At 54.6% G+C, this 26,745-nt stretch overlaps 1 protein-coding gene across 2 annotated transcripts in view; it reads right to left on the bottom strand.

The window, feature by feature from the left end:
* Positions 1–26,745, bottom strand: part of SEMA4G (semaphorin 4G) — a 29,293-nt gene extending 2,548 nt beyond the window's left edge. The window contains exons 1-15 of one of the 2 annotated variants that reach the window (XM_033066357.2): positions 26,620–26,745; positions 26,313–26,524; positions 5,920–6,157; positions 4,635–4,838; positions 4,033–4,095; positions 3,855–3,953; positions 2,581–2,674; positions 2,253–2,366; positions 1,884–2,050; positions 1,566–1,735; positions 1,258–1,402; positions 959–1,181; positions 757–872; positions 280–431; positions 12–73 (exon numbers count right to left, since the gene is read on the bottom strand). In XM_033066357.2, the coding sequence (XP_032922248.1) occupies positions 12–73; positions 280–431; positions 757–872; positions 959–1,181; positions 1,258–1,402; positions 1,566–1,735; positions 1,884–2,050; positions 2,253–2,366; positions 2,581–2,674; positions 3,855–3,953; positions 4,033–4,095; positions 4,635–4,838; positions 5,920–5,952 (1,642 nt within the window). In that variant the 5' untranslated portion in view covers positions 5,953–6,157; positions 26,313–26,524; positions 26,620–26,745. The remainder of the gene's footprint in view (positions 1–11; positions 74–279; positions 432–756; positions 873–958; positions 1,182–1,257; positions 1,403–1,565; positions 1,736–1,883; positions 2,051–2,252; positions 2,367–2,580; positions 2,675–3,854; positions 3,954–4,032; positions 4,096–4,634; positions 4,839–5,919; positions 6,158–26,312; positions 26,525–26,619) is intronic. The other variant, XM_033066356.2, reaches the window with a different exon arrangement.

Genomic DNA, 26,745 nt, shown 5'->3' with positions numbered 1-26,745 from the left:
CAGAGACTCACCCCGTCCAGAGATGCTCCGGCATCCCTTGTTGCCACTTTGAATGTCCTGCACCAGCCCTGTCCTGCAAAGCAGGGGGGGCTCAGCCATACAGCCTCAGCTGAGCCCACCCTTACAGGGGTCACGACCACCAGGAGACCCACTGTCACATGCCAGACCTTTGGGGTTGACTCTGGGATAACTGTGCCACAGGGTGACGTAAAACAGCATGGGATGGGGTAGGTGGAAGGTTCATGGGGACCCGTCTGGGGACGGGCAACCCATCCCTACCTGTCTGTGGTGGCAATGGTGCGGCACGCCCTGCCATCCCAGGCACAGTAGGGGTCCCGGGCGAGGATGCAGTCATAGCATGAGGTGTACCTGGCGCAGGAGGCCAGGGGCACCTGCACGATCCCGCTGGCTGCCCCCACGTACAGGCTCCTCTGCGGAGGAAACACTGGCTCAGTATGGATCTGGCATGGTTCTGCTGGGCTGTGGAGTGCCCCACGGTGCCCAGTGATCCTCCCCCTGGCCCCACAGCACAGCTCTCCCTTCATAGGTGTGCACAAGAAGGGCTCCCAGCTCCCACTCAGTGCTGATGGCCAGGTTTGTTTGTTTCCCCAGGCTACTCTCCTGGGCTCCAGCACATATCCTAAGCTGGGATGACCCAGGAGTCATGTCCCTCCAACACCCCAAACAGCACAATGGCAGCTTCATAACATCAGCATGCCCTATGTGTGGTGTCCCCCTACTTGTTCTATCCCTCACCTGGATGTGAGAGATCACCAGGCTCTCAACAGGCTGCATGTCCCTGAACACCTGCACCTCCTCCACAATGTGTATGCCCGAGTTCACCACCACAGCCTTGTGGATCCAGCCATCCCCTGGAGATCAGAACATGGAATTCAGGAGGGAATGTGAGGTGTGCCCTTTGCCCAGCAGAGGCCTGTCAAACTCATCTCACACTCACCTGTGCCCATGAAGAGCACATCGTAGGAGCGGCCATCCAGGGCCTGCACCCTGTCTACAGCCAACTGGCTGTACGCCACGTTCTTCTTCACCAGGAGCGGCTCCCCGCCAGCTGGCTTCACCTCCTCGAACATGAGTGGGTGCAGCTTGACAAAGTCCAGGACACTGTTGGGCAGGTCCTGAGAGGAATTGTAGCCCTTCCTGCGGGAGTGGTCCGTGATGCACTGCTCAGGGGAAACAAGGGTCAGAGAGGAAGGTGGCTGCCCCATGCCCCCCTGCTCTGCACTCCTAGGCACTCACAGAGCCGGGCCGGGGCTCAGGCACTGCACCGTCGTAGCGGGACCATTTGCGAGCCCAGTCCTGGTACTCCATGTAGGGGCCCTCGAAGGCACGCTGCACCGCCGAGATGTCGTAGCGGCACACGGCCGAGGCCTCCATGGTCCTCCTGAGGAGCAGAACCTCACCTAAGCCTCAGCAGATACATGGGTGCTCCCAACCAATGCACCCCCAGGTGCTCACCATCTGCCTGCACATCCCCTTGAACATCTCTGGCTCCCCTGGTGCTGCAGACTTTTAGCCCAAATCATTTTGGCCACTGCCCCACTCACCATTGTGCTGAGAGTGTGAAGGTGGCATAGAAGACAGTGCTGGCCCAGCCACCCCCATCCAGGCTGCAGACACTGCGCAGCACCTCATAGTAGGGGATGTAGCAGACCAGGCGAGCCTTCATGAAGGATGTCCACTTGCGCTGCAGAATCTTCTTTCCCCCCACATCGCTCTGGGAGGGTGCAGAGAGCATTTCTGCACAAGCTGGATGGGTGTTCATTCCCCTCTGCCTGTGCCTCAGTCTTCGCACAGGTGGAGGCATGCTGTCCCTGCCCCAACAGGAGCACTGCTCGGCTGCCTGTGGCTGGGAACATGCCTACCTTGCAGACACGGGCCACCCGGGCCACTCGGGCCACCTGACTCTTGTCGAAGAAGGACGTAGTCTCCTCTCCTGCCCGCTCCATGAAGAAGTAGTAGATTTTGTCATCATCACCCACAGGGCTGTCCTTGCTCTCCCGGACCAGCACAGAGGTCACAAACTCAGCATCTGGGGACATGGAACAACAGGTGGTGATTGGAGACCAACACAGCAGGGGGAATCCCTCCCTGCCTCAGTTTGTTCTCACAGCAAACCACACAGGACTCCAAAGCCATCCCCCACACCTGCCCCACATTCTCCACGGCGATGCACAGTGTCCCACAGCCCATGATGCCAGCCACAGGATGGGAGTGGGATGGTGACATCTCACCATTCAGCCAGTGCAACGGGGATTCCTCTGTTTTCAGTGGCCGCTGGTGCAAGTTCCTCCGAATGTCAGGGAGGCTCCGGAACTCGTAGCGTGTCGCTGTGTACAAGCCTCCATCTGTGCAGGGCAGGTGCCCATCAGTATGGTCCTGCAGCCTGAGGACAGCCCCACAGGCCACCAGCATCCCCATGCCCCAGGCAGATGAGTGGGGGTATTTGCTAAGGCCTCTGCACGTGGAAACCTCCCGTCTGGCACTCCCTGGATGGGTGTTGGGGATGGGGCCATGGTCAGTGGCCACATGTCCCTACCAGCCCTGGAAGGTGCTGCTTACCCACAATGAGGCCGGTGTAGCCACGGGCAGGGTCATATGGGCACTTCTCCTTGCCTTCCTCAAAGTGGGATGGTAACATGAACCTGTTGGCATCCTTGAGGGGGACGGGGAATCAGGTGAGACAGGAGAGGACAAATCCACCCACCCACCTCACCTGCCAGCCTCAGGCTCTCTGCAGAGGCCGCTAGCAACGACAAAGTGATGCCCATAGCCATACTGTTGTCCAAGTAGAACAAACCCCTCTGGCACCCCCCAGCTGGGCAGAGACCACACAGCCAACCCCAGCACTCAGCCAAGAGTGGGTAGAGGGTTCTGAGAGAAAGGGGAGCCCAGTTGAGCATTGCATAGGCACTGGGCAGGAGCCAACCAGTGCAGCCAATAAATATTCCCAGACAGTGCCTGGTTGGCAGATGTTGCTCAGCCAGCCTGGGGTCCCCCCAGGTGCTGTCCATGTCATGGCAGAAGTTACTTTCTTTGGGGTTTGCAGTTCAAAGCATGTCAAATAATGATGGGGCCCTTCCAGCTTGGCAGCTCCTCCCCCCAATTTCCAGTGTGTGCAATGGCCAAACCGGACCAGCAGCACAGCCATGGGAACAGGCACAGCCTCTCCAGGGCTCCCTGGCCACACTGCAGACATGGTCCTGGGGGTCCTTTGCCCCCCAGCTCAGGAGGGAAGGTGGGCAAATGGCAGTTGAGTCTCCATTGACTCAAAGAGCTACTGAAAGTAGGTAAAAGTCCCACTGCCAGTAAAACAAGGCTGCTCTTGGACCATGAGCACAGCCATGTGGGGACTCACAGATTGGCACAGGAAATTCCTGGGGAGGGGCTGCTGAGTCAGTCCTGCCCTTGTCACTCTTCCCTGGTCATGCATACCACCTGTCATCAGCCACTCTGAAGCCCCTCCTCTGGGAGGGAATTCTGCAACAGTAGGCACTGGAGGATAGGTCCAGGGCTGGTGTATCCCATCCTGCTGAACCCACATGTGTCCTTCGTGGCACTGATCCATCCCCAACCCTCTTGCTTGGGGTCAGAGTCCAACCCCAGTGCTGGGGTGTGGACTTATGGCACCTGCATTATGGTGGCCACATCCTCAAACCTACTCACCCCAGCCTGGGAGTCACTCAGCCCCACCGTGAGCCAGGGAGGGGCAGGGACAGCAGTAGAAAGGGAGTGGGGCAGTGGGTTGAGATGGTGGGAGAGGACAGGGGCTGCAGCTGTCAGGGTGACACAGTGGGGCAGGGGACAGGTGGCAGCTGTGGGTGAGCCGTACTCACGATGGCGGCGCAGAGCGGGTGGAAGGCGTAGGTCCCACAGGCATAGAGGTGGGTGCTGTTCAGCCGCTGCAGGAACCGCACGTGGTTGAAACACTCGGTCTGCGGAGGGGGAGTGCGGGCGTTACAAGCTGGGAAGAGCAGAGGCAGCCCCTCCCTGGCACCCACCCAGCGGCTCTACCTTGTTGTTTTTGCCCTTCTGCAGGCAGTCCATCTGCTTCTCCGGGGAGGCTTCCCAGTGGATCTGCAAGGGGAAGAGAGACTGCTACTACATGACTATCATCGGTGCATGGTCTCCTCGTCACTGCAAGCTCCAGCTTTTATCAGAGATGATAAAATCCCTCTTTATTTAGGGAGGGATGGTTGCTCAGAGCACAAATGGCACCCTGCACACATCCCACCAGCCTGGGGCAAGAGTGGCCCCACATCCCAACCAGTGGGCAGACATCCCAGAGCACTACAGGAGCATGGAGGATTTCAGGATATCCTTCCCTGGGGGTGCAAAAGAGTGTGATTCCCTTCCTGCCCCTCATTCTTGCTGGGGTGTAAAGCAGACAACTCTGAGCTTGAGGATGTCTCCCACCACTGTCCCCAAGCTGCCTGGCTGGAGAGAAGGATCAGGTGTCCACAGGGGACCTGGGGACAGACTTTGAGACATCACCTCCAGGCAAGACCTGAGATGGTGAGGAGGAGGTTGAGCAGGGATAGAGTGGCCACAATTTGGACGGGGATTGGGCAGCATGGGACAGGAGAGGACAAGCAGGGGGCAGAGGCCAGGCTCACCGTGTGGTGGGAGCCGTCGGCCACGTCACTGGAGTTGAGGGCGAAGATGGCTCCCCTGGCGCCCACGTAGAGGATGCCCCGGTCGTCCTCCAGCAGCAGCGTGCTGTAGTTGAGGGTGTGCGCCTTGAAGCGCCGGACTCCCGACAGCTCTGCAAAGGGAACAGGGGGCTGAGGGGGACCCCGGGGCAGGCACAGCGCGAGCCACTGGGAAAAGACAAGAGAATGGAGCTGGAAGTGGGTGGGATGGCTCTCACTGAGGTTATCAGGCAGACAGTGCTAGGTGACAGCAGTGACAGCAGGAGGAAAGGAAGGGAGGAGGTTTGGTAAAAGGCAAAAGGCACTAATTGGGCTCAGGCTCACAGAGGGAATTTCTCTCCACTAATTAAAGCACAGCTCAGGGGTGGGAGCTGCAATGACTGTGCTGGACCTGCCATGCTGTTTGGGAAACTGCTGAAGAAAGCAGAAACATGCCAGCAGTGACCCTGGCTCTGAACTGAGCCAAGCCAGCCCAAAGAGAAGGATAAAAAAGCCTGAACTAAAACTGTCATATAAGGGGAGTGATTCTGCAGTGAGGCTGAGTGCTCCTGCCCACCAAGCCAATGAAACCATCCAATCTGGGGTGCAGAGAAGTGTGAGGTAGGATTCAGCCCTGGCCAGAGGGACCAGCAGGAAGTGAAAATTCTGAGGCTCAGGACTCCCAGCAGGAAAAGGAATTATTCCCTGCCTTTCCTAAAAAAGAGGCATTGCCTGGAGAGAAAAGGGCACCCCAGCTGCTAATGAAACCCTTCCCACCATCGATTGCTGAGTTGAGCCTCACTAATGAGGTCAGTGATGCCATGTGGATCCCCAAGGGACAATGACACTTCTGGGCTCACTGACACCACAGAGACTGCAGGTCAAGAGCCCAGTGGCAATTAGAAAAAAACATGGAAGAAACTTTCCTACTAACTATTTGGGCCATGAGATCTCAGCCCAGGTGCGATGCCCAGCTCAGGACATTCTCCAAGGGCTGCTGGACAGGGCCAGGGGTTGGTCATGGCTGGCTCCCTGTACATCCTTATCTCCCTCTGGCTTTTGGGTAGATGATTTTGCCATGCTTGCTTCTTTGGGGCACCCAGTACCAGGCAGCCCTGGATTTCTGGAGCCCAGGGGATCAGAGGCCCCCATGTAGCCAGCCTCCCTGCTCCAGGGGGTTGGCAAAGATAGATGCAGTCACAATGCACCAAGGCTGGTGCCAGCAAAATCCCAAACCTCACCGCCACCACCAGGACCCGCACCCCCTTACCATCAAAGGTGACTGTCGTCCTGGGGGTGGCATCCAGGTCGGTGGCAGAGCGCCGTGATGGGTAGCCCAGGGCTGCTGCTGCCATGAAGAGAGTTGTCAGGAGATGTGCTGGACCTCCGCTCATCTTCCTGCTCTCTCGGCAAGGGCAGCTGCCTCAGCTGCTGCCGCCAGGCCGGCGCAGCCAATCCTCTGCACAGGCTCTCCAGCTCTCTGGGACAGGGCTGGCCACCAAACCCTCCTGAAACACAGAGCACTGGGTCAGACACTCCTGCTGTCCCAGCACATCACAAGCAAGCAGGCTTGGGAAGGAGCCAGCTGCATACACGCACGGATGCTTGACCCAGCATGGCCTCAGACCAGGGATGGCTTGAGGGAAAAACAAACCCTCATTTGCTAAAGGGGAAACTAAGGCATAGCACAAGGCATGGAACCTACAGCCAGCACGGAGCATGGAGGGGAGTTTGAGCACATTGACCCTCTGCAGCATCCCCCTGGGTCAGCAACCATTCTGTCACAGAAGGGAGTTGTTTGCTGAGCACTTGGAAGTACAATTTCCTCCAGGTCTTCTCTGGGTTCATCCCTCATTCATTCCCAGCCTTCTGCTCCTGCAGATTGCCCTGACTGAAGGATATGTTTCAGCAGAGCCAGCTGATCCCCCATTGCATTTCACACCCTAAAAGCAGACACATTTTCCCCTCAAAAGCAGAGAAAGGGGCTCAGAGCCAAGCCTCTCTTAGGTCTCTTGGCACACTGGGGTACCCCAAGACCCACTCCCCAGAGTGGCTGCAGCAGGAATGGCAACAGTGAGAGTCCTGGGGAGCCCAATTCCTCTCCTTCTCAAAAGCCCAGTTGACTATGTCCTGCTGTGCAAGGTACTTGGCCCCAGTTTTGCCCTCCCTGAAACGATGAGACTCCAGAGGACTGAGGCATTGGGAAGGATGCTTCAGGCATGCAGGGACATAAGGTGAAGGAAAATCCATACAAGAACTGCTTGGAATCTTTAGCAAGTCTTTTCAAGCAGGAACAATTTTTCCCCCCCCGTGTTTTTCCACGAGATTTCAGTTTCTCTTTCATCCCAAGCTGCCTTGAAGCTCCGCATATACTTTGGCTCTCACTTTCATGCATTCGAACCCTCACAAATAACCCCACCTCTCCTAGCTGCACTGAGCAAAGCCACTAGCTTATATTGCAGGAATTAAGGAGGAAAAAGATGACTGGATATCTCTAAGCCAGACAGCTGCCTGTAAGTAACCAGAACCTATGTATTTGCTTAGAGGTTTATAAATATATATGTATACATCCACATATATATAAAAAAAGCAAATACCTGACCCTGTAGAGAAGCTGCTCAAACACGCTTACTGCAGACAATTTCCCTGAAGCAAATACTTTGCAGAGTCCCAGGAAGAGGGAAGGTAAAACCAAAGTGTAAAGGGCTTTGGGACTGAAAAGGAGAAGTGAGGGGCTGGCTGTGAATTCAGCCACAGTTCTGGAGCTTGCATTGAACTGCTGGTTCCTTCGAGGGGTTTCAGACACAAACCTCACACCTGCACTGGCTGCTACCCTAGAGCATTCTGGGAATGAGGCAGATGGGAAATGTTTCTTCCTGCTGCCTCACTGTCCCCCAGACCAGCACAGAGCACCCAAGAGCATCCAACCCTGGGTGCAGGCAGGGTGCTGCATGCAGGGCTGAGCTCCTTGGGGAGCAGATCCCAGAGCAAGCTCACTCCATGTAACTCCTGTTTCCAGGACAAGCCCCGTACAGACAGAGGTCTGCCCATGAATGATAGCACAGCAATGCAAGGCAGGTGAGTGCAGATAGACACCAAGAAGAAGGAATTTGCTTTGGTGCCCCATGTCTAACACAAGCCAAACCCACCAAGCTTTGGGCAAAGCAAGCAGTGGGGTCACACCTGGAGCACCAAAGCACCCCAGCCAGCCCTATGCTGACAGCTCCCCATCCTGCCAGTGGGAGCAGGGCCACTCTGGAAGTTACAGGGAGACCCTTCCCCAAGCCTCCACACGGGGACACCAGTCTGGAATCACGCACAAGCCACCAGAGCTGCTGCACCTGGGATGGGAAAGCAGAGCAGAGGAGAAACCTCCTTACGACAAGGCAAACAATGATCTCTCATAAATGAGTAACAGCCCTGCATGCTGCTGGGCGTCCTCACCTTATCTCCCCTGCACAAACAAGCCCTGAACTTTGCCTGAGGCTTGGCTCCTGACGTGTCCAGGACCGGAGCTGATCTGGGAGTGTGGCCGGGCAGGGCGGCAGGGATGGTGTTTATCCCAGGGCTGGCGCAGTGCTGCGAGCCAGCCCCCGCTAACATCGAGCCATCATCCGCACAGAGCCAGTACAGGGGTAAACAAAAATAAATCTAACTTGAGAGGAGGTTGTGCAGGGTTCCTGGCTGGGCAGTGGGGAGCAGCCTCCCATGGTGTCAGGGGTGGGCTCTTCTGCTTTTTCCTGGGAAGCAGCTACACCCATTTCCAAAGGCTCCTTTACCAGAAATCAGATGTAACTTTGTCCTACAGAACACTTAATCAGTTACACTGTAAGAGCCCAGTTAATATTTTACTCAAAGGGCTGTTCCAAGCTTCCTTATTTTTTTTTTCATTTTCTAGTTTTTATTTTTCATACCTAGTTGGGGAGAAAAGCAAGAAGGAACTGAAACAATCCTTGGCTCCCATCAGGTCAATACCCTGGTCCGCAGCCACACCAAACACTTTCAAACCCATCACTTCCCCCTTGTCAAGGTGCAAGTTCCAAGCTCAGGGTGAAGTTGAGGGCTCATGTAGGAAGCAGAGGAGATCTTGATCTGTGGGACCCACCACTAGGGTTGAGGGTAGATGGATTACACAAGTCCAGCGCTTCAACAAGAAATGGAAAAAAGCTGGGAATGAAGATTCCACAGTATTCTCTGGGGGAGGGAAACAAAAAGGGGAGAGGAAGAGGCTGAAAGGCAGCAGCAGCTCCAATGAAACTAGGAGTTTAAGAGAAAAACTGCCCAGAAAAGCCCATCCCATCCCCAGGAGTGAGCTTCCAAGTCCCTTGGCACTTCACCTACTTTCCAGCACGGGGGGCTGACACAGGACCTGATAGTCCAGCCTCAGCTCCCATGCTGGCTGGCAACACTGGAGAAGCAGGATGGTGGATGCAGGACCCAGGATCCACAGGGCTGACAGAGAGGGGCAAGGCCAGGAACCAGCTGCTCTACTCACAACATGTAACATCCACAGAGGCAAAAACCCACCCTCCTACCACTGGCTGTCAGTGCTCCTACAGGCTTCAGCCACAGCTCCCAGCATGGAGCCAGACCCAGGTATGGTCTCTCACAAGTGGGATGTGTTTGCTGGTCCTAGGTGAGCACAGAAGAGCAGTGGGGTGGCAGAGGTGTGCAGGCGTGGGTGAGCACACAGGGGAGCGAGCGAGCCCCGGTCAGGTCTGACTGGGTTTACTGGGTCACGACAGAAGCTGTGTGAGCATGACTGTGCCAGCCTCAGCCTCCCACCGGCAGCCAGCCGGCACAGCACACCCAAACGGGCTGGCCCAGTCGGCACCTCCTTAAAATCCCCATGGCCAGCGTCTCTGGAGGAGCAAAAAGCTTTTGATGAGTGAACTTCACATTCTCACCAACCTGGCCGAAGAAATGAGCCAAAGCTGCCACAGACCTTAACATTCCTGGACACAGGATATTCTGTGGGCACAGGAGCCCCTTCCCACTGCCCCATGGTCCTCAAAGTCACAAGGCAGCAAAACCTGGGAGCACAAGCTGTTTGCAAGCTGCAGTGAAGGGATCCTGTCTGTGGGGTTGGCAAACATGGAGACCACAGATGGGGTCTTACAGACACCCCCATGGAGATTTCCTCATCAACACATCTAAAAATTATGCCAGCTTTTTAATTTCAAAGGAACTCAGGAGAAAGAATGGAAGTGGTGCGTGGGAGCAGCACTTCTCCAGCTTACCCTCAGCATCCATTCTGGATGGCAGGACAGATTTAGAGAGTGGGATAAGACACTTCCCCATCTCACCCCTCCTTAGACAGCTTTAGTTGTCTCACCAAGATCTAGTAAAGCCTAAACAGGCTCACAGAGTGGCTGCTGGACATTCCTCCTCTCTCATGGGCTGTTTGCCTTGGCATCACAGACTACTACAGGCAAGCACTGCCAGTTTCCCAGTGGGAAACAGGGATTTCCAGCGGGTCTTCTCTGGGTTATGGAGCTGCAAAACAGCCCTAACAAAATTCCCATCAGGGACGGCACCAGAAAACAATAATTGCACTTTGCTTTTTTATGGCAGCCCAGCCTGGGCACTCCAAACCCCATGCAGCTGATTCCAGCGTACTCACTGGGGCCAAGCCTGGCACATCCCCCTGCAGCTACTCGCATTCCCACTGTCACTGAACTGTTCTACCCTCCAGGAGACCCGCTCGAGCTGCCCCCGGGTTCAGCTGAAACAGCCCGACCCGTTCCTGGCGCGGGCTGGGGGAAAGGCACCTGCCCCAGGGGATGAGGTGGGGAAGAGCTCCCGGCTCCCAGGCGTGGGAACAGCCAATAAGTTATGGGAAAGGAGCCATCCAGGGATGGGAGACAAGCCTGGCCCCAGCCTGGATGCGAGCGCAGTGCATTTTGGGCCCCCCTTCCCCGGAGGCGGCAGACCTTGAGTGGGAAATCTTGCGAGATGTGGGAAGAGGAGCCGGGATGGAGGTTGCCAGGCAACTTTAATTCAGCCCTTGACGAACTTCCAGCACTTTGCTTCTGCTGCAGAGCCCAACCAGCAAATGATAAAGCATCAGATCCAACCCAAGCCCATAGTGTCCATCTGTCCATCCATTTGTTCAAGGAATTTGCTTCTGGCCTCGTGCCTGGAATGCCCTGCAAGGACATGGGTCCCCCGTGGCAGGACCCCCAAAGGCCAGCCCAAAACAAGCCACGGTTCCCGGCACAGATTTGTAGGGGCAGGATTTGACCCGTGGGACTGGGCTGGCGCTGCTTCACAGATATTTCTCAACCGGACAGAATTTTTGTCAACAACACAAGAAAAAAAATGCAAACTTGCCAAATGCCCTCCAGGAAGAGGGGACTCGTGCTGGGTCAGGGAGAGAAGGAGCACAGTGACCTCCTGGGAGCCCCTCCCTGGGTTTATTTTAGTTGCTTTCTTTAAACAAAACCATGCTTGACCCTGAGGTGCTTCAGCAGACACACACTAGAGCTTCCGCCATTCAGGAAGCAGATGTACTTCTCCTTTACCCAAATTTGGGATTTAGGCACAGAGAAGGGGAGGAAGAGCTGCAACATCAGCTCTTCTCAGAGTATCCTGCCCTGCTCCCAAGGCAAAGCCCCCACGCAGGGCACAGCCACCATGGAGCCAGGGAGGCTCCTGCACGCCATGGGAACAGGCCCAAATTCCCACAGCACAGTCCCCAGCAGCCACCAGCAGAGCCCAGCACATCCAGCAGAGGAGAGCACCCAGCTCTGATCCCAGAAATGCCACGGCAGGGAGGAGAAGTAGCAAAGTGATGGATGGGAGAGCAAACAGAGACAGTCAGGGATGTGGGCTAGCTCAAGGGGCACCAGTGATGGAGGGAGCCAAACATCTCTGGAAAGACAAGCTGAGCAGTCAGCAATAAAACTAACAACAGCCCAGTTTCTGACAGATTTGCCCCCCCAGCACCATGCCTTTATGGCCATCCCCCTGCTGCATTCCTGTGGGGAATGCTGCCCACCCCACAAGGGGCAGAGATAAATGGTGTACCCCCTGCACTGCACAGCTGCAGGGATTAGGGTGTGTTAGTTTCTCCCAAGCTCCCTTTTTTTACTAATCTCACAAGAACTCGTTCCTCTCCTCCATCAGGTCAGGTCTGATGTGGAGCAGGAGGTTCAAAGGGGCTGCCAGGCAGCAACAGAGCTCAGTGCCAAGTCCCCATGAGATCGCTCCAGCCATTCCCATCCAAACCCACCCAAAAAAGTTCAACTGAAAAAACAAGGAAAGCTGCTCTGCCCTGTGCCATGGCTGCCAGGCACAGGGACAGCTCTAGTCCAGCTGCTCATGACACAACACAAGCAGACGCAGCAAGAGCACAGTGCCCATGACAGCAGAACAGATCACTCCTCCACTGCCCACCCTAATGGAAAACTCATCAACACCGCCTGTTAGTTGAAGCAGTTCTTTGCCTGGATCCAGAGGCCTTGCCAGAAGATGGCCTGGAAGGGTGCAAGGAGGGGAGGCTGAAGGGCAAACCCTTGCTCAGTGGTTGGACTAAGAGCACCAGGGGAGAGCACAGCCAGCCCAGAACCCCCAGGCACAGCAGCAAAACTCCCCTCACAGGAACAATTCCTCACACACTGGAAGCCATTAGTTCTTGCAGGACAGCAGTGAGGACAGAACCCCTATAGCTCTTAGCCCTCTCACAGCACATATCTCCCCTTCAGAAACACAGCAGCAGCCCTGAGCTGACCCCACAGCCTGGGAGCACCTGAGAGCACAGCAGAGCTGTACAACAACAGGGAAGTGAAACCGGATGGTGCCGAGACTTGGTGGCCTCGCTCTGACTTCACCCGCACGCCTCCAACCCGGGACACGGGGGAGGCAGAGCGCAGCCATCGAGCCCTGGGATACGGGATGCAGGTCCCTGGGGTCCCTGGGGGCAAGCTTGGTGCTACCAACACCACCTCCAACCCCCAACATGTTCCATCCTTTTTTCATCTGCAGCATGACAAGCTTCACCGCTGGCCGGGAGCCCCTCGGCAGAGGGGCTCGACAAACGAGCAGACAGCCAGCCCTCCACATCACAGCAAATTCTCCCAGCAAGGGGGCGTCTGCATGCGAGCGGCTCAGCACTGGATGTGATCTGCAATTCAGCCTTCAAAGGCTTTGTGGCTGAAGCACATTGTCTCCTCAGTAGAAGCAGCAAAATAATAGTAAAATTAAATTCCCAGGAACAATTAGAAAGAAAACAAGAAAAAATCCCGACCCTAAATGTAAAAGGACATCTCAAAGCCAGCAGATTTCAGAGCTTTTTAAAGCATCTGAATCCATTTGCCTGTCCCTGTGGCTTCACTGTGTTTCATTTCACTGGGCTCATACAATGCAAGACACGAAATTAGCTTGGGTGTTTGTTTAGAGCCGGTTTGACTTCCAGTTACTTTCCAAAGCCAGGTTTGAGTTTCAAAGATGTTTCTTGGCAATGCCTGGGGTTCTCACCGTCGGGACGGTGCGGGGCTTTCCCAAAGGGAAACAGGCTCAGAAATCACACACAACCTGGGGTCTCCTTGGAAGCAGGGACAAGAGGTGGAGCACAACCCAGCTTGTCTGCAGTGAACATGGGGCTTTCTGCTGCGAGCCTGTTCCTCTCCCTTTTATTTATTCCAAAGATAAACTGTTTTCTTTTCCAAAGTCCAGCAAAACCAGATGACGGGAGCAGTTTTATGGCCTCCAGTTTCAACATCTTCTTGTTTCTTTTGCTTTCCCTCCAAAAAAGCTTCAATTTGGGGTCAAACCCAATTTTGATATTCCATTTTGCATTCAAAACTTGCACAGCACAAAGCAGTAACATCTGGCCTTTCCCACAGTTGTTTGCATACCGCCAACTTTGCTGCCCCAAAATCAGATCCCCACATTATTTACATGGGCTGGGCTTTGCAGCAGGCAGTCGCCCTTCATCAGGTAACGGAGGTGGGATTGTACCTGGAGGGATCTTTTAAGAAACAAGAAAAGCAGAACCCAGAGCACACCCTGAATGACGAAGCTGCATCCCGGCCCCCACACAGGTCAGTTACTTGGTGCTTGAAACCCTCAGCCTCCTTCATCCCTGAACAGCAGAGCTCAGGCCCCAGGAGGAACGAGGGGGTGGATTTGATGATGACCTTGCTATGGCAGAGCCCTCACGCTCATAAATCACGAGGAGCAGGTGGCACAGCCAGCCAGGGAGGAATGGAGACGGCAGCATTTCCTCCTGAAGCACCAGCCAGGTAGGGAGCTCTGACTTTTGAACAGGAACCCAGCCAGCACCACTGTCAGAGAGGGTATATAAAATGTCTGGGGGGCATCACTCCTCCCCTCTGAGAGGCAACAGGTCCCCAGGACAGGCCCCCTCTCACAAAACCACCCATCACATGAGCTGCTTCCCAACAAGTCTCGTCAAGATGCCAAGCAGAGCCGGCGGGCAAGTGCAGGGAAATTCCCCACACGCGGCCAGGCGAGGCTGGCACCACGTCTCCACTGCACCCAGCGCTGCCCTCCTGCACGGGGTGCTCGAGAGATCCCCTCACCAGTCTTGGTAAGCACACCTGGATGCTTTTTCCCGGCACATGACCTGCCAGATTTGCTGAATAAACCTCCCAGCTCCACTGCATTCCTGGTGGGTAAAGTGGTGAAATGTTCAAATAGATGTTGGAAAAGGCAGGGAGGGGGGAGAACAAAGCCTCATCTGCAGGAGCTGAAAGGGCGGTTGGGATTTGGGTTTTTTTTTCCCCTCAGGTTGCAACACAAAAACAAAGTCCTGATAGGGATCTCTCCTGCTGGGGGCAGCTCCCTGCCCCTCATCCCTCTGGGCAGAGCAAGCCTGGCCAAACCGAGATGAAGCACAGACGTGTCCTGCAGGGCACACACGCAGCATCTGCGGCTGCCATGGTCACCCTGCCCAGGTCCGGGGCTCAGGTGGGGGGGCCCCAACCAGCGCCTGCCGCAGAGGGAAGCAAAGCAGCCGGAGCCCGCAGTGGCAGGCCAACTAGCACCAAAAATGCCGCTGTTGTTATTAATAATTTCCCTGCATCTGAGCAGAACTGCACTCCTCATCCATTTTGGGAAGCCTCTTTGTCTTAGAAGACTGGGTTTTTTGGCACTCAAAGAGCCTTTTCATGGATCCCTCTCCCACTTCATGCTCTTGTGCCCAGGCACAAGTCACTGGCCCACCTGGGCACTGACGGAGAGAGCAAAGAGAGCCCCAAATTCCAGTGCTGCAGGTACCTCCGGATTGGCACGAAGATGCAGAGAAGCCCCCAGGACAGCCTGGTCTGTTTTGCCTAGGGGCCATCTGCAGCCCCCACAGCAATGCATCCCGAAGAGATGAATTTCAACGAGTCAAGGCTCAGACAAGCCACATTCCATGACCACCCCCTCATTTCCAAAGGAAAGGAGAGGGGGGCAGGGATTGCACTGCACCACCTCCACCGGTTTAGTACCTCATCCCAGCTGACCCCAGGTAACGCTCAGCCTTCCCAAACACCCCCAGCAGTTCTCATCCCTACAGATCCCTGATCGCCCCAGCCTGCTGGGGAAGGAATGAGTTGTATCCAGTCCTCCCTACCCAGAGCTGGTGCCTTGTCTGTCCACAACTCCTATCATCGTGTTCCCTCACACCCCCAGCATGTTCCCCCTCACTCTTACCCAGATCCACCTCACCCCACACCCTAAACCTGACCCCAAAGAAAGCTCCTGCACTGCCACCAGATCCAGTATATCCCACCTCCTCTCCTGCTTATCATCCCCAAATCCTCACCTGCATCAGACCTACCCTGAACCCCTCTCCACGCTGCTTCCAAGGTTCCATCCTCTTGTTTCCCCCAAGATTATTCCCTGTATTTCAACCATAGCAGGTCAGAGCCCTGCTCCTCTTTCTCTGGACCTTTCCTACGAACAGCACCCACACCCAGCACCCCAGCTCCTGCCTGTGGACTCAGCACCCGGATCCAGCACCCGAGCAGACAGAACCAACATTCCAAATCCTGCTTGTGGACTCGGACCAAGTCCCGGCACTTCAGCTCCAATAACCCAACCCTGCCTGTGGATTCACCACCCGGACCCAGCACCCCTAATTCTGCCTCTGGACTCAGCAGCTGGGATCCAGCACCCCAAACCCTGCCTGCAGACCCACACCCGACCCTAAGCCAGCACTCCAGGACCCACCAAGCGATTCAACACCCGCACGCAGCGCTCCAGATCCTGCCCGTGGGCTGAGCACCCAGCCCCAGCCGTGTGCGCGCAGTACCCGCACCCAGCCGCACGACCCAGCTTCCCAGCTCCTGCCTAAGCCCGAACCCAGCACCGCCCTGGCCTGCGGACCGGCACCCGCCCCGGCTCGGCTCGGCTGGCGCTGCCCGTGTCCCCGGTACTTGCCTGGTGCGGTGGCGCAGCAGGTGCGGGCGGTGCGGGCGGCACGGCAGGGAAAGGCAGGGCAGGGTACGGTTCGGCTCGGCACGGCACGGCTCGGCTCGGCAGCGCAGCTCGGCGTGCGCAGCCCCGCCGTGCCGGACCGAGCGCGGACATCCGCATCGCCCTCTGCTGGCAACGCAGGCCCGGCCCAGGAGGAGGAGGACGAGGAGAAGGAGGAGGAGGGGAGCGGAGGAAGGCGGCCCGTGCCTGCTGTACGTGGAAGCAGGTGGCAGCATGTCCCCTGGCAGAGACGCGGCAGGCACGGAGGGGATACTGCCCGGTGGGCCCCCAACGCTGGGGGCTCGCCCAGCACGGAAGGTTTGGGTGATGCAGCCCCAAAAAGCCCGTGTGGATGCCCTTTGCAAAGTCAGGGAGGCAAAGGGCTGGTGCTGTGGACTTGTGACTATGTAAAAAGGTGACTGAACATGGATAAACGTCATCCTCCTCTGCCAGCACGGCAAGCACATGCTACCAGAACCATCACGCCATAGCCCCCAGTCAGAGCCACCAGTGTCAGCACAGCACAGCTCCCCATAGTGCCATGGTGCTCACTAAGGTTTCTTGCTTCCCAGCCACCCCAGCATCCTGCACTGCACCCCTGAGTCAGGCACCATGCCCCATCTTCTCTCTGCTCTCAGCACGTCTCACCATTCATGCATGGCAGAAGGTTGTTTGGAAACACAGGCAGGTAATGGTTTCTCTGGGGCCCTGTGTGGAGCCTTTTTATCCTGGGTGGCTTCTGCAGCTCCGCCCCATGTGAAAGAGCTGCCAGGTCCAGGCCTGTGTTTGCTTTCCTTTCATAAGCTTCCAGCACCTGGCCACTCCTCCCTCCTCACCCCTCAGCAGCAGCAGCAGGCCTCCCGAAAGCAAAACTCTGAGCCTACACTGCATGTAATCAGCAGGTTGGATCTAGGGCAGTTGGAAATCAGCTGGAGGTGGGGAAATGCTGTACCTGTGTACGCTGGATTACAGCTCTCTCGGAGCTAGCAGGGTGGCCGGGTGATGCCAGCCCATGCTTACAAAGCCATGTGGTGCCCAGTGCCAGCACCGTCACCTCTGGATGCCAGTTCATCCCCTCCACTCCACCCCAGTCCCACACCTTGCAGACCTGGAGCCAGACCCACAGCAGGCCATAGGGTTGAGCAGGTTGTGCTACAGTTTCTGAGCATTGTCTAGGGATGAGGGTCAGCTCTAATTCAGATTCCACCACCTTCTGGACCTTTGGGGTCAGAAAGGGTGGCAGGACCAGGGCGTTCCTGCGGGGACCTGACTAACATGCCATTCTCAAGGCCTCTGTCTTCCAGGACCCTACCTCCTACAAACACTGTAGGGGGGAGTGAGGGTAACAGAGGTTTGAATCCCCCCAGTCCTCACCCACCAATGGGTCTCAGCTGAGGAGGGACTCATCTGAGTGCTCTTGAGGACAGGTGGCTCTGTCACCCTTGCACACACTCCCCAAGCAGCCACCACCCGCTCTCCCAGCATGATATCCCAAGACCCATTCCTTGTCCCCACTCTCAGACAAGACACTACCCACCTCCTCGAGCGCTCCCTGCCTTCCCACCCTCGCCTCCTGTGTGCTCCAGAGGCTAATTACCATTTCCTCCTGTCCTTGGGCAAAACCCCAGCGTCTCCTCCACGCCTCGCTTTGCCTCGCCCCTCTGCCCACCCTGCGGAAGTGGGAGGCCCACGCACTGGGAGCCAGGCAGGGACGTTCTTGGCCAGCCTGTCTTACCTGTGGGGTGTTCAGGTGCTGAAAGGCAGCTGGTCCTTCACATCCTCTCCAAACCCCATTCCCTACCTTAGCACAGGCACAGCTGGAGCCTGTGGGGCCACTTAGGGGGAGAGAGCTGGTCCTTGAGCACTGAGGAAGGGGGTGCCAGGGCTGGGACAGAGCTGCCTAAAACTCCCCCTCATCCAGGGCACTGTGCCCATCCCATCCTGCAACAGCACTCCCTGCCTCCCACGTGGCTGGAAGCCGAACCCAGCACAAATTGGAGCTTCGTTAGCTGCTGGCCTTGCAGTAGGATAATTAGTGCATGAGTGCAGAGCAAGCCGAACCTGGCGCGACCAGCACTGCGCTTTTACAGGCCCGAGCTTGTGAGGCTTTAATTAATTAACACGAGTCATTGGCAGCTGGAAACAGATCTATTTTCAGAGCTTTGCCTGCTCTGCTGCCCCCATGAGATTAACTGGAGGAATTTAGGGCTCCCACGAGGTTGAAGACCAGGGCCTTCCTCTTCTTTGCATGGTTTTCCCAAGAGTCAGAGCAGGTTCCAGGCAGCAGGAGCCCAAACAGACCCAACCCTCTCCTGTACTTGCATCCCTCATATCCATGGATTAGCTCTGCCAAGCACAGAGATCTGGCTCCTGCTTCAACCCTAGCCCAGAGCTGGGAAGGTGCTGGAAGGGGAATTTCATATTGGGGCAGTTCTAGAACCACGGTATCATTAAGGCTGGAAGTGATCTCCAAGATCACTGAGTCCAACCTTTGACCAAACAACCTGGCAAACAAAACCACAGCACTAAGTGCCATGTCCGGTCAATTCCTGAACATCTTCAGGGGTGACCCCACCGCTTCCCTGGCAGTCCATTCCAATACTTAACAACACTTAGAGAGAATAAATTCTTCATGATGTCCAACTCGAACCTCTGCCAGTGCAGCTTGAGGCCATTTCCTCTTGTCCTGTCACTTGTTACTTGGGAGAAGAGACTGACCCTCACCTTGCTGCAACCTCCCTTCGGGCAACTGTAGAGTGACACAGTTTCTCCAGAATATCCTTTTCTCCAGGTGAAACAACCCCAGCTCCATCATCTGCTCCTCACAGGATTTACAGCCCTACAATTCCTATCCCAGCCCAGGGCCAGCCGAAAGCAGGGGACCCTTTGAGTCACACGTGGTGTCTTGGGAAACCCCCCTCCCCAAAACCATGCCAGATTTTATCTGTAATGCTCTTTCCCTGTTACTCCAAACAGCCTTTAGGAAAAGGAAATGCTTTTGTGCCCTCATTACCAGCCCAGAGATTGGTGACTGTTTAATTTCTTCTTGTTGCTCCTGAAATACTGTGCCCCACAGAGAGAGGACCGTTCAGAGCAGGCTCTGCCAGGTCACAGCCCCATCTGTACATGGGCCAGCTGCCCGGCACAGCACAGCCCCACCGCTCCAGCACATGGCAAAACCAGGCAGATGCCAACAGCCAGATTTTTGGGTTCACCCGTTTCTGCTGCACAATAGTGGTGAGTAGAAAAGCTCACAGACAGCCCCTTTCACCCCTCAGATGCCCAGGGAGCCAGGGCAGAGCCATGGCAGCTCTCATGTTTCACTTGGCACCACACCCCATCCAAGCCGGCATCCCAAATGATGCGAGGAATTATAACAGGGCCACAACACCGTGAAATATTGATGGGATTAGCGCGGATCAGCTCTCCCAGCACACATGGTGCGCTCACCCCGAGCCTGGGAGACGGCGACCTGCACGCACTCAGGTTGCAGCTCAGTGCCTGGGATGGCAGCACTGCCAGGTGCTCCTTGCCAGAGGCACTTCCCCAGGCACCACCAGCCTGCAGCCTTCCTGGAGGGACGTGCAGACCCCCTCAGAGCACACAGCAACATGATTCAAGGTGCTTAACGCATGACACTGCTCTGCCTCAAGGTCCGCTGGGGATGAAACATTGTCTGGCTTGGTTGTAGCTCAGCATCAATTGTTGTCCTCAGCCCTGAGGGACCCTCACCCTGCTTGCAGTCTCAAAACATGCCAGCCCACAGTCTCTAGTCCTCTTGTCCCCTCTCAGGCTTTTCCTGCACAGCTGTCAGTGGATGTCCCACACACGGGTGTCCAGGGTTACTGTCGGAAGATCCCACACTCCCCACTGCTGTATGTCCCCTCTCCCACTACTGGGAACCAGGTTTGGGCAGACAGAGGATTTCATTATGGATCACAGAGGTGTAAATTCAAACAACCTAGCAGGATCAAATAGCAGGCAGGATTAAATTAAAAATACACTGGCACACCATGGGAGCAGCATGTCACAAAGGGCTCTGTTTCGGGATTGCAGCACTAACAAGGAATTAGTGCCTATCAAACCCATGGGGTTGACCAGGATCCCCAGCCTTCAGTAGGAAACTGCTTCCTAAGGCAGGCCTGGCTTCTGCTCAGCAGTACCTGCAACCTGTCTTTCCCTTGCCCCAGGTAAGAAAAGTGAGATAAAACTTCAGATCTGGGATTTGGTTTGCCAGCCTCTGTGGTCTGAGAGGCAGCAGCCATCCAACCATTTCAAGCTGCTCTCCAGTCTGGTTTAAAAGCCAGCTAGGAGTTACAAAATCACGGTGCTCCAGCCGCTGGGGCTTTATGAAACCCACAAAGGAGTTGTGAAACTCAGGATAAGGCCATGCCAGCCCACACCGCAGCGAGAGGCTTGTTATAAAGTCAAAACCACCAGCGGAAAAACGGGTACTTTCCCCTTTTGACGTGAGAAAGCAACAAGCAAAATAACCTTTCTCCAGGCCCCTCCATCTCTCAGTTATGCTGCGGGACCTGCACTGCTGCTTTACCTGCCTCCATGGAAAAAAAGCCCAGTGGGGAGCACACCAGCCCCACACCAGAGAGAGTCTCACTGCTCCAGCACCCACCACCTCATCAGTGCCCTTTGTCCTCCGCAGGAGCAGCCCGCCTGGATTCCAGGCCGGCAGAGCTGTGTGAAGCAGAGGAACAGAAAAGACCCCATGGTGTTGCCTGGACTCTGACAGGAGCACTTGGGGCTTCCCAGCAGCTGAGTACACACTCACCAGGCTTGGCTTTGTTTCTTGAGAGCGTCATGGACTCGTCAAGCCAAGCGTGATGCTCCACAGATTAGCCTCGGGAAAAAAAAATATTCCAGTGGGCACAGAGCATGAAAGGCTTGGGAGCCTCTTCCCTTCAAGTCATTGAGCAAACTTTCCGAATCACTGTTTCTTCAGGCTGAGAGCCAGCGGGGAAAATTACAATTGCAGAAGAATTTGTCTGAGAAAGTTATAAGGAGATGGAAAAAGGCAGGGGCAGACCAGAATAGCCAGCCTGTGCTGCAGCCCCTCCAGCCCAAGGCTCAGCTTCAGGGAAGGATGGGACTTTTCCCCCCAGCTCAGTATAACACAGAGTTGCTGCCTCGACTTCCTGCAAGATCACATGCCGCATTTCTCCTCCCATAACTGCTTGCCAGTGGAAATTGGGATGTTCTGCCCAAGGCCGTTTGTTGATGAAGGCTGCCAGGTGCCGGCAGCCCCAGCCGCAGAGCCAAGCACCGTGCCAGGGCAGATTTTCTCAAGGGAGAAGCAGCTGAGTCACAGAAGCCTCCGATCCGTTCCCACAAGCCCGGCTGCAAGAGACGCACGGGAGTTCACGGAGGACAGGCGCTCACACAGGGAGCTGGCAGGTTTGGTTTGCTAGTCTGCAAACCACTCTAAGCCAGCGGAAAGCATCTCCCTGGCTCGGGATCTGTCGGCAGCGTGCCCGCAGGGAAGGGCTGGTGAGACTGCGGGAGGGCAGGGTCCTGACCTGCCTTTCAACCAGGCAGAGCTGCTCTGGGATGCTCCAGCAGCATGGGGGGGAAACGGCAGAAGGCACTGGGAGTTCCATTAGAAAATGGAGTTTTGAAGCTCATTGTGAGGTCTTGTCCCAGATCCGGGGCGGGAGCAGCACAAAGGTGGCTGCAGGCAGGGAAGAGACAGAGGCATGGCTCCCGGAGAAGTGACTTGCTGGGCTGGATGTTGACACCCCTCTGCCCATCATCCCAGCTCTCCCAGGAAAAGCAGGCAGGTTCCAGCCTGGCCAGGGAGCACAGGGGTGTCTCTCTGTTTCTGCAGTGGGGCACAGACCCCTATGCTCTCCTCTGCATGGCAGTCAGGTCCCTGCCCCACACTGCCTAGAGCAGTAGCAAATACTTGGGGTTGCGTGAGGGATGGGATAAGACTGGTGGCTATTAAAAGCTGCCCTTTTGGGTGAGCTAACCTGCACCCCCCAGAGCTAAATCTAGGAAGGTGTTATGGCCCCCAGCATCCACCCTCTGGGCAAGGCCACCTGACAGGATCCGAGTCCCCATGGCTTCACCTTTTTGCTGTCTCTGTCACTGTGTCTAAGCAAGCTCTCTCCCAGCCCTGCCTCCTCCATGCAAATGCTTGGATGTGATCTGTGGGCATCCTACCACCCCTCCTTCCCAGGCACCAAATCCCTACACTGTCTCTGCCACCAAAGAAGAAACAACCCCAGCAGTGCAGTAAATATCCCCCCACAGCAGAGCACTGGCAAGCAGAGCTGGGCACATCCATCATTCTCACAGTTTTTCTTCAGCTCTGACACTTTGATAGGGGCGAGGGGGTGGGAAAGGAAAGTAGCTTCCAAAATTTATGAGCTAGGATTTAAAAATACAGTCTCCCAGAAGCACTGCAAAACCCAGAGATGATGAAGGCGAGTGGCTTAGAAGCTGCCTTTAGAAACAAATGCAAAAGCTGTGCCTGCCTTGCAAAGAGGGATTTGAGAGACCTGCATGGCTGATGTCACAAACCACGTCCCCAGTGGGATCATTGTGCAAGTCACAGATCTCCGTGCCATGCATTACAAGTAAAGCGAAAGGTAGAGGTAACAAATGATGGGTTAAAATCCCTCCAGCCCAATGCTAATGTCACCTTCAGTGCAGACAGGATTTGGACTGTCACCTTCAATCTCCCAGAGTTTCTCCTCTACATCCCTGACCTTCTACTGGTACATGCATAGCCAGCCTTCCAGCCCCTTTGGAAACAGATCCCCTTTACGCAAAGAAAAGAGCTTGTAGCTGTAAATTTAGCTGAAAACATCTCTGCCACAGGGAATCACGTATCAAATAATAAAGCCAAATGAATGTCAGGAAGAGCAACCACAATATTGGAGTCCTTGGTCTTTACAGATGGACTGTCCCTCAGCAGGGTGCTGCAGAATGAACAGCTGAAAAACCTTACCCAGTCATTAAAAACATCTAAAAGCAATTTAGCTTGACTGACAATGATGCTCAAAGCAAGTTATTTGTCTGTGGAGACAAAATGAGCTATTTCAAGCTTGCTTTTTGTTTAGTTTTCTGTTAAAGTCAGAAAGGACTGAAAAATGCTGAGCTGACAGCCTTGCCAGCAGAGCCCTGGTGCTGTGGGGAGCATCACCATGAGCTGCTCTGATCCCCCCTGCTATCAGTCTCCCATATTCCCTGGAAGGATGCTCAGAATGGTCCGGGAAGATGGTCCCCGGGGCCACCACAGCATCTCTGCTGCATTACAGTGCCATTTAGGATGATGGTTTTGCTATGGAAACGTCTCCCTCCTAACAACAGATCTGTCAGCACGTGTCCCAAAAGCAGACCAGCATTCATTACATGGTAATTTTTGCTTCCCTGTGATGGAGGCCAGGGACTTATCCTGTCCATGTTTTTCTTTAAAAACAAACAAACAAAAATACCAAACCCCCGCTCAAAACCCTGCAGCACGAAATCTGGGTTCACCCATCAGCCCAGGGCTCCTTTAAAATCTCCTTGTAAGCATATTTTTGGTGGGCTCTTTGGGCACACAGAGCATTTCAAATGCCCAGTGTTAAATATTTCAGGTGAAACATAACTCTTCTAAGTGCAGCCAGCCTTACTCTGAAGCTCCAATTGAGTGAAATTTCCCAGCAGCCTTCAGGAATTGATTTGCTTCTTACTGGTACCTTCTCTCTGTGCTGTTCAACTGAGTTAATGTATTCCAAAACCTGATTTTTTTTTCCCTCCCCCTACATAATCAGATTTTTGGAGGCTGCAGTGAGATGCCTTACAAGCAGTTTTTGTCCTTAGGTGTTTTCTGAGCGGGCTGCATCCATCATGTCCTGGTGTTTTAGCACATCTCTGTATGAACAGTTCATTCGAGAGTCAGCCGAATTCCTTTGATTCATGTTCCTGCATATCCATACAGCTAATTTACCTTTATTAAAAGAAGAGAAAAAAAAAAAAAAAAAGGGAAGGATGAAGAGCTATTAAGAAGGACAGTGTCAAGGCCAGCACAGCGAGTGCTGGAGGGCTGGGTTAATGAGCTGCGTGGCTGCTGCTGCCCAAGTGCCCAGGCTGGCTGGAGCCAGGAGCTGCTGCCCCAGCAGGGCTGACTCAGTCCTTCACTGGACAGACACAGGCTGCAGGGCCCTGCACCCCCTTTAGGAGTAGTCCCTATGCTTTGGGCTCCATGGTTAACCTCACTTGCTCCAGCTTTCTCTCTAGTATTTTCCAGAGGAGGGGCCCTGCATGCGTTCAGCTTGGGCCAAGGCTCCTGCCCAGCCCAAGCTGCATCCCTGTGCTTTGGGGAGAAGGTGAAACACGAATATGGATAAATGAATTTGTCCTCACATCTCACAGTCCCATGGGCAGGACAAGCATGCTGCTTCCCTGCTGCCTGTGCCAGCAAGGTCACTGAGCTGTGCCCTGGCAAGGACACTTCCAAGGACAGGGAGCACGGATTTGTAAGACGCTCGTCATGATCATTTATTCTTGTCATTTCTGACCCTCAGGGTAGGAAGAACATCAGAGCACTGCAGGCACAAAACAACAAGCTTTGTAGGTCATATCAGCCTGTAAAGTACCATTAGGAACCACAGCACGAAGCATGAATAATACTTCCTTTATTCCATCATATACCTCAACGCCCTTTAAATAAATGCAAATGGGTTTTTGTGGACGAGGTTTGTACTAGATGCCTGCTCGGGGACTCAGGGCTGAAATGGAGCTAGAGCAGTAATTTTGTTCTCTTCCCTGACAAGTCACAGTGTCTGCAGCACTATCTGATAGGCTTAGTGACAGTCCAAGCCAACCCAGGCAAAAGAGCCGGGAGAACACTGTAAATCTTCCTCGCAGAAATTTATGCTCTGCTCATTAAACCAGAACCACAAAACACATGTCCTTCCATGCTACCCTCCTCTTTCTGAAGGGCACCAAGACAGAAAAAAACTTTGAAGGACTCCAAGCCTGGAAAGGGACCTTCAAGAGCCAATCGCATCATTTCTGAAAAGCCACCAACAGTCAGCCTCGACAGCTTAAATCCTAAAATCCTTTCAGCAAATTATGACCTCGATTGCTAAAAATGATCAGATAACGCAAAGGCAGAGAGAGATGCGCAGTGAGTCATCGCCCCTCAAGCACTTGAACTCCCTTTGGTCTCAGCCGGAGCGGGGTGAGGTTGCCCCCAAGAGGCAAATCTGACACAGCAAGAACAGAGGGAAAATGCTGAATTGTGCTCTAGAGGTACCGCATAGGAAGGATTAAAAAAAAAATCTTGTCTGCTCTCATTTGTACTTCTCCCTAGCTGCAAACATCTATGGATGGGGTGGGAGGGGAGAGGAAGGAGGTCAACTCTGGCATGTGGTTGGCTGTGTTCTGCTGGAGCTCCTGAACCACACAACTCGTTTTCCTAGTCTCACTCACAGGGTCATTAGAAAGATCAAAAAATGTCACTGAGTTTTCTTCAGCCAAATTAAACATTTGATCCCATTTACCTCCTTCAGAGCAAGGGCTGGCACCACCTTTGACAGCAACTTCTGTCTCAGGAGTGGATGGAGAGACAATGCTGGACACGATGGACAGTTTGGAAACTGTGAGACGACATGAAATCCCTCAACAGTTCACATAAGACATACAGGCTGTTACACCACACTGGACCAAATCCTAGCACCGTGCAGGGGGTGAAGGAACAGCACTGACATCTGGGATATCTCCCCAGCACATGCTCCACCCTCCAGGGATCAGCAGCCTGAAGCTTTCTCAGCCAGGGAGAACCGCTTTCATTTCACAGACCCCCGCTGCATTTTTCTGCCATAAAATGCTCTTTGAACCTCTAATCTTTTAGCATCCACAACATCCTGAGGCAAGCAGATCCCCAGCTCCTGTCTCCTTTTGTTTGCTTTGAGCTTTCCTGCTAATAAAAGAACTGTAGAGTCTGAAGTCATATTGCAGAGCGCCATTGAATGGCTTCTCCTTATTTGCCCTTTTTCAGGCCATTTGATTGTTGAGCTCTCCATCTTACTTTCCAACATTATAACTATTTCAGAGTGATGCAGCCGACTTAGGGCCACTGCAATTTATTCCTGTCCTTTACACACACACGCCGACTCCCTCACAAACGGCTAAACCTGTGACATAACCACAGATTTAACCATTCCTGCAGCCGCTTCTCAAGAGGACACAATTTAAACACCCAAGCTGAGATGCACCCAGGGTACTCACTGCTCCTGCACCAGGCTCCTCGTGGGTCCCCCTGTCCTGCTCAGCCGGAGAACATTCCTGCATCCCCAGCACGAGCCCCTGCCGCAGCACCTCAGCTCACTGTCATCTCCAAACTGGAAGCGTCATCTCCAAAATTACTGTTGCGCTGGCTCCTGCCAGACTCTTAATTAGAGGAAGGCTGACACAGTTTCTCAGCAAACGGCGTTCGCATACTGCGGGAAAAAACAGAATGAGGACAAGAGGAAAAATGGGCTAATCAGAGAAAATCAACTGGAGGGAAAAACACATTGCGCTGTGCAAACCTTACCATAACAATGCTGGAGCACAAAATACTGGGGGGAAAATGGGTTAGCACACGGGAGGCAGGCAGCGCTTCGCAAAGGTGTAGGAGAGATGATATGCAGTGCAGCATCTCGGCAGCCTCACCTGGCAG

This window comes from Catharus ustulatus, chromosome 8 (genome assembly GCF_009819885.2).
Source record: "Catharus ustulatus isolate bCatUst1 chromosome 8, bCatUst1.pri.v2, whole genome shotgun sequence".
Taxonomy (NCBI): Eukaryota; Metazoa; Chordata; class Aves; order Passeriformes; family Turdidae; genus Catharus; species Catharus ustulatus.
Note: the sequence above shows the minus strand (reverse complement) of the source record. Positions and strands in the feature narration are given on the sequence as shown.